Here is a 7,625-nt window from a genome sequence, read left to right as displayed (position 1 = left end):
GTGGCTCAGCTAAGCAAACCTTGACAATCTGAGTGTGATACCCAGAACCCACATAAAGATGAAAAGAAAGGATGAGCTCCTGGGTGTTGCCCTCTGACATGATTACTGTGGCACACATTTTTAAAATTGTCCTTTTCCAAAGCCAAGACCAATATTTATTTCCTCACTGAACATAAGTGATTCACTTAGTAATATATTTCTTCCCTAAAGATGCTGTGAAACCTATTCTCGTAAATTTTTGGAAAAGAGTGCATGTGGTCATGTGTTAGCATTTATGCAGGTATTCTGTATTTCTGACAAGAGCACCGGTCCAGGACACAGACTGCATCTTGTTTCTTTGTCCTGCATATTACCTCACTGACAGAAGGTTATTAGAGGCTTGATGAGTAGTTTGGGTATCTTGGCAATTCCATCCACCATCACACCTAGGAATGTCAAATTTATATCATCCCTGTTGCTTGTTCTCTTTTGGGGGCCCCGCCACCCAGCTCCCAAATAAATCACACACACGGGCTTATTCCTAATTATGAATGCACAGCCTTAGCTTGGCTTGTTTCTAGCCAGCTTTCCTTAACTTATATTATCCTGTCTGTCTTTTGTCTCTACACTTTTCCCATTCTCTTACTTCTGTAAATCTTACTCTTACTCCATGGCTGGCTGTGTGGCTGGGTGGCTGGGTGGCTGGACCCTGGCGTCCTCCTCTTTCTCTGGATACTTTTTTCTCCTTCCAGATGTCTCCTTTTATCCTCTCTGCCTGCCAGCCCCGCCTATTTCTTTCTCCTGCCTCGCTATTGGCCGTTCTTTATTAGACCATCAGGTGTTTTAGACAGGCACAGTAACAGCTTCACAGAGTTAAACAAATGCAATAGAAACAAAAGTAACACACTTTAAAATATTATTCCCCAACATGACCCACTCACTGTTTTTAGTTGAGAATATAAATTGCACAGAGAAGTTGGAGTGATCTTGAAGTCAGGTTGGTTCATGGTGGATGACGCCAGTGAAGCTTCAGAGTGACAACCAACCAACATAGTGTGTCCTTCCCATCAGTGACTTTCCTCCTTTCCCTATCCTCATCACCCACCCCAGTAATATGCACAGGATCTCCCTCCTCTCCTGTTGCTCTGACAGTGCTCATTTGGTGGAGGAATAGAGGAACCCAAAGACGTATTTCGGTGGATTTCTCTCGTGAAACAGTGTAACTTACAAATAGTAAACAAACACATACTATTTACAGAATAGTAAATAAAGTAAATCCCTCAAGGGAAGTTTGTTTCCCCCTAAAGATCACAGCAAGATTCTACTAGCACAGTTGGTCTGGAAAACGATAGGTGGAATTAAGAATGGAACTGGGAAAATCGGTTAAGTCAGTAAGCTGTCATATGCTTGTGTAAGAGAGTAAGAACACAGGAACTTTGTGGAGTGATATGTATGAAACTGATAAAAGTGGACAGATCTTGAGAAGGGAATGGATGTGCTGGGGAACCTTAAGGAGAAGAATTTCGGTGTGCCATTTTATATTGCTTCAATGTGCCCTATATGTTTCTATAATGTTTTCAATTAAAATTTTGGAAGGAATGGCAATTACTGCTCCCAACCCTACAGGAAACTTAGAAAACAAAGTCAGAAATGTGGATATCTTAGTTATGGTTTCTACTGCTGTGATGAGACACCATGACCAAAAGCATTTGGGGAGGAAAGGATTTATTCGACTTATATTTCCAGAATCACATTCCACCAAGAGAAGCCAAGACAGGAACTCAAGCCAGGCAGGAACCTGGAGGCAGGAGCCAATGCAGAGGCCATAGAGGAGTGCTGCTTATTGGCTTGCTCAGACTGCTTTCTTATAAACTCATGACCACCAGCCTAGGGATGGCACCACCCACAATGGGCAGGGCCCTCCTACATCTATCACTAAGAAATTGCCTTACAAGCTTGTGTACAGTCTGATATTATGGAGACATTTTCTTAATAGAAGTTCCCTCCTCTCAGATGACTTCAGTTTGTGTCAAGTTGACATAAAACTATCCAGAACAGTGGATAAGCATTGTGACAATTAATCTTAACTTGTCAACCTGATTGGACTTATATTCACCATGGAAACACACTTGTGGGTGTGTCTATAAAACTATTTTCAGAAGTTTTAAACTGAGCAGGGAAGAGCCATCCTGGATGTGGGCTACATCACCACTTGCTGGGGGTCCTGGACTGAGTAAGAATGAGCTGAAAACTAGCACTCACCCGTTTTCTGACTGCAGACACCACATGACCATCTATTTCACATTCCTGCTGCCATGCCTTTCCAACCTTGATGGATTGCTTATCTCTTACACCATGAGCCAGAATAAACCCTCCTCCCTTAAGTGACCTCTGGTTGGGTATTTTGTAGCTAATACAGGGATGAAGCTCAGTGGTAGAACCTTCATATGGCAAGACTCTGAGTTCAGTCCTCATAAAACACACACACACACACACACACACACACACACACACACACACACACACACACAGAGAGAGAGAGAGAGAGAGAGAGAGAGAGAGAGAGAGAGAGAACGCACACCAGCCTGTTGAACGGCCCTCTGTTATTAGTCATAGCCGTCTTAAAGCTTCCTGCACCAGTCTCAATGGCACACACAGGAATCTGGAAACCTTAGCTTTTAAATAATACGCAAAGGGTTGTGCATTTAGCCAAGTCCAGTTAGGCAGGATGTAAAGCTGTGACACTTAAGATCTCCAAATAACAAGCATTACCCCCACATTGTTTCCTGCTATAATGTGTGATATGCTGGTCTCAGTGGTTTACACACAATCACAATCATTTACTGAATTCTCACAGCCACCCCATGGGCCAAGTATTTTTTTTTTCAGACAGGAAACAAAAGTAAAGTAAAATAACTTGCCCAAGGTAACTGTTGCAGGCTTTCTATTGCTGTGATAAAACACCATGAGAAAAAGTAAGTTGGAGGAGGAAAGGGTTTATTCCAGTTTACAGTTCCATATCACATAGTCCATTACTGAGGGAAGTCAAGGCAGGAACAGGCCAGCAACTGGAGGCAGGAGCTGAAGCAGAGGCCAGAGGAGTGCTGTTTACTGACTTGCTCAGCATGCTTTCTTATAGCACTCAGGGCCAGTCCAGAGGTGGCCCCACGCAGAGCCGAACTGTCCCACATCAATCATCATTCAAGAAAGTGCACCACAGGCAATCCTGGTAGAGGCACTTTCTGAGTTGGGGTTCCCTTTTCTAAAAAGAACTGTAGCTTGTGTCCAGTTCACATAGAACTAGCCAACAGAATTGGCTGTGATTTATAAGAGACCAGAGCCACTAACGGGAAACCTTTGTTTTGCTGTGACAATTGATACTGGTCAACTGGAGCTGAGAAATCAGCAGTGATTAAGAGGAGACTGGCATCACTGAGGTGACATCTTCTGGAAGTGTTTCCTCTGGGTCGGCACACAGAAGCTGTGTTCCAGAGGCATCCAGGGATGTATCATATGCTGTTAGCTGATGTAGGTAGTGTAAGAGTCACTCAGTAATACTGGTTTTAAAGGTGTGAAGTGTTGATGGAGAGCAGCTGAGTCTTGGTACTGTGTGGTGGGGCTACAGTCCCTGAGGAGAGGCCACTGGCGATGGCACAGACTTAGTTGCTGCAGAGACCCAGGATAGAAGGTCTCATGGAGAGAAGTTGAGGCCTGGCACTATGTGGCAGCATTAGAGTCCTCGAGGAGAGCCACGAGAGGCTAACTGGCAAAGTTACAGGCAAGTTGCAGAGATCCCAGCATTTTGAAGATGTCAGTACCATGGGATGACCACCAAGAACCTGCTGTAGAGTGGAGCCAGCTTGAACCTAGGAGACAAGCTGTGTGTGTTGCAAATTAGGCAATAAACTTAATCAAGATAATCCTTCACAGGCTTTCCCAGAAGCCTGTCTCAGACATTGACAAGTGAGACAGAGTATCACAAGAAGAATAGTACAATGTAAAAGCTCTCTAGTAGGTTATATTCAGACATGTGACACATATAATTGTTCCCCCTGCAGAATATAACTGGAACTTTTGAAGGCAAATTTGTAGGCAGACACACTCAACTGATTCATTCTACAACAGACAAAGTAATAAAGTCCAAGTCAGCCTGTACCTAAGTCCTGTACTTTCCTAAAAACATGGCTGTGTTTTCTGCTCGAACCGTCTTTATACTAAAGTCTTAATTCTAAATAAATTTCTCTTGACAAAATTCTAATGAGACAAAACATGCCATGTATAAATTTGAAGGGTTTTCTAGGTTTGAGAAGTGCTTGTTGGGCCAGTGAAATGGATCAGCAGGTTATGGACAGTTGCTGGCAAGCCTGATGACCTGAAGTGATCTCCAGTCCACATAATAAAGACCAACTTGTGCAAGTTGTCCTCTGACCTCCACACGTGCATACCTGTAAACACACACACAGACATACACAGACACACACAGACACACACACACACTATATATATATGTATATATATATATGTATGTATGTGTGTGTATATATATATATATATATATATGATACTTTTCAATGTTGCTTTTGAAAAAGGGAGACTATTTTGGCTAGGAAGGTGATTCAGCGGGTAAGAGTGCTTGAGTTGGATCCATAGCACTCACATTGCAAATTAAAGACAACGCATCTGGAAATCAAATCCACCTCAAAGCCTCCATTTTGTCAACTGTGTGGAAGAATATTTTGTATACACACATTTGTTTTTCTCTGTGTAATATACACTCCACAAGTTTCAAACGTACATTAAGGACGCAGGAACTGGCTCAGTGGCTAGAGTGCCTGCTGTGTGAGGGTAAGGTCCCAAGTGTGGATCCCAACCCCCATGTGAAAAGCCATGCTGGTACGCTCCAGAAATCCCAGAGCTCACAGGTGGAGACAGGAAGATCCAGGGGGCTGTTGGCCAATCAGTGAGCTCCAGACTCAGTGAGACCTTGTTCTCAAACATAAGATACAGAGGTGAGAGAGGAAGACACCCATACATACACCACACATGTGTATATCACAAAGGTTTTATATTAAAAATTTTGAAAAACATTCTTGGTAAGAAAAACTCAATGGATCAAGAAAAACTTCTATAGTAACGATGTTTAGCTTTCTTTGTGAGTCATACAACAGGCAAATTTACAACTATTGCAAAGGAAGTGATAAAGCAACCTAGATCTAAGTGAGATTCCAGAACCAAATGTTCATAGTCCAAAGTAAATAATAGACTCACTGCCAGGCAGATCTGAGTCCTTCAGGGACTGGCTACTAATGAAAACTGCTGCAAAGTCAGTGACTGAGCAAAGTTTGTGTGTTTTGTTGTTGTTTTTAATCATAAAATAATTACTTTAATGGTGATCTGAAATAATTTTAAACATCTGATCAATAAGTTTACATAAATGTGGGAGCACAGTGCACTTTACAGAAAAATAAAGCTAAGCATTTAAATATACAAAACAACTTTGGGTATAGATTTCTTAAGTTACTTTTTAACATATACATAATTTACGGCATTTTACATAACTTGCTAAAACAAAAATTGTGGCCAATTAAACTCTTACAACAGTATAGAATATGGCCATAACAGACTCTGTGGGAAGAACAGGATGGAGAGTGATATACTAGAGGTGTTTCCCCTGAACCCTTCCTCTAGCATTTTCCTTTAATTATCTCCTGGGAGGGTGTGGCATTCTTGCAGCATGTGATTTCAATCCCACTATTATTTTTTGTCAGCTATTACCTGCCCAGGTAGATTTAAAAACTGGCGTGGGGGGGTGCTTTGAACAGCAGCTTCCTCAGAGAGTGGTACACAATGTGCTGTTCACATTTAGAGCCACACTCCCACGGGTAAGACACTGAGAGCACCTCGTAAGTAGACAAATCGAAGGGTGTCCAAGAATGTTCTGGCCATCAGTTACAAGTTTTGAAAAGCACTAGATGCTTAAACATAGGGTAACTGAGAGATTCTTTACAAAAGAAAGAAAGAATTCCACTTGGGAATTAAAATAATATAAAAACTGTCCTCTTTTGAAATACTGTAAATGTTTGCCAGGTTTTCTTCTTTGGTTGACCTACAAGCTATGTTTGTTTGTTTGTTTGTTTATTTATGCCATCAGCAAAACAAAGACCAGCTCTGGCATTCCAAGTGCAGCCACCCTCCTTGGGCACACGATGCACACATCTGCTTCGTAATGCATTTTCATTTTTCTTTTGTCGATTTGAATGCAAGGCCTCATACTCCTTTCTAGTACTTTCTAGCTCTTCCATTTTTAGTGAGGTATATCAGTAGCAACTTCAGTTTTAAAACTTAGCTGACAAGGATGCCCCTCACTAGCTATCATGAACAGTGCAGTGTGGGGAGCCAGACAGTCAGCAGCCTCAGGCATAAACGGTCCCATTGGCTGTGTTTGTAATTCTAGCTCAACTAGCCCAAGTTGATACTGACCCTACTCTGTGGCTTGTCACACTTCAATTCCAGAAAGTAACTGTCACAGTTAGCTAAGTATTCTAATTGCAGACATAAGATCTAACACTAGGAGACAGGTTCAGTATAGGATACACTCTGATTCTTCCTTTCTCCTACATTTAGATGCAGCCTGTAGCGGAGGGGGCACCTTATTGCTACGGTGTGAAAAACAAAACAAACAGAAACACAGGTTGTAAGAGGGAGCCCCTCGCTGCTGTAATTAAATGCAAGTGGGTAGGTGATACTTCTGTATAAAGTATACTTAGTACTGACTTTCAGAAAGTATCTGAATTCTCATCTGCAAGAACCCACAGGACATACAGACAAGATGTAGTTTAAAAAGAAAAAGCTTGTCAGTGTAAACAGTGGTCTTCCATACTGGTGACTATTTTCCAGAGTAGATTTCAGGATAGTGCAACAATGCTCTCTATATCTTCTTTGGCAGTAAACAGTGAGCGTCTGGACGGAGGAATGGAGTGATCACTTCAGAAGGGCAAGGTATAGGGCTCGAGAATACTTCAGCTCTCTTTCCTGTTCCATACAGAATATCAAGTCCCTGAGGCAGATTCTTGTGATTCTTGGACGAAGCAATGGTTTGGTGGCCGTTAGGCTGGACGTCCCAGAAGCAGAAGGGTTATCTTTGAGGCCCTAAATAGGAACGGGGGTGGGGAGTAGAAGAGGGGCGGGGAAGAGAGAGAGAAAATTAGTTTAAAATAAAGACTCTCATAAAGGAAAACATGTTTCCTGTGGCACATAGCAGCCCACTATCCATTGGGAAGGTATTATGGAAAGCTCAATTCACCGAGGTCCTGACATCATTCATTTCTCTCTCCTGGCCTGGCAGCAGTCTCTGAAATGATTTCTTCTCTTCCAGATGCTCCTTTGCTCTACTCTCCCGCCCCTTCCAGGTTAGACTTCCCACTTGAAAGATTTTACAAAAAGCTTCAACGTGATGGATGAATTTATTTTGATCATGGTGCTGATGAAGGGTTACATATACATAAAAATCCATTGCCTCAAAAGACAACAGAACAGTCTTTTATGCATCAACAGTAAAAATAAACATAACAAAAGCCCATTATGGTTCAGATCTCATCATGCCACAGTGCCAAAAAATCTTAATGGCTCCTTAGTGGCCAGAACTT

The 7,625-nt window shown here is 42.1% G+C and overlaps 1 protein-coding gene across 2 annotated transcripts in view; it reads right to left on the bottom strand.

The window, feature by feature from the left end:
* Positions 1-2,955: 2,955 nt before the first annotated feature.
* Positions 2,956-7,625, bottom strand: part of Taf4b (TATA-box binding protein associated factor 4b) — a 130,078-nt gene continuing 125,408 nt past the window's right edge. For both annotated transcript variants that reach the window (XM_052741585.1, XM_052741586.1), the window contains one exon: positions 2,956-7,128. In XM_052741585.1, coding sequence (XP_052597545.1) covers positions 6,961-7,128 — 168 coding nt within the window. In that variant the 3' untranslated portion in view covers positions 2,956-6,960. The remainder of the gene's footprint in view (positions 7,129-7,625) is intronic.

This window comes from Peromyscus californicus, unplaced genomic scaffold (genome assembly GCF_007827085.1).
Source record: "Peromyscus californicus insignis strain IS unplaced genomic scaffold, ASM782708v3 Scaffold_17__1_contigs__length_78620276, whole genome shotgun sequence".
Classification (NCBI taxonomy): Eukaryota; Metazoa; Chordata; class Mammalia; order Rodentia; family Cricetidae; genus Peromyscus; species Peromyscus californicus.
Note: the sequence above shows the minus strand (reverse complement) of the source record. Positions and strands in the feature narration are given on the sequence as shown.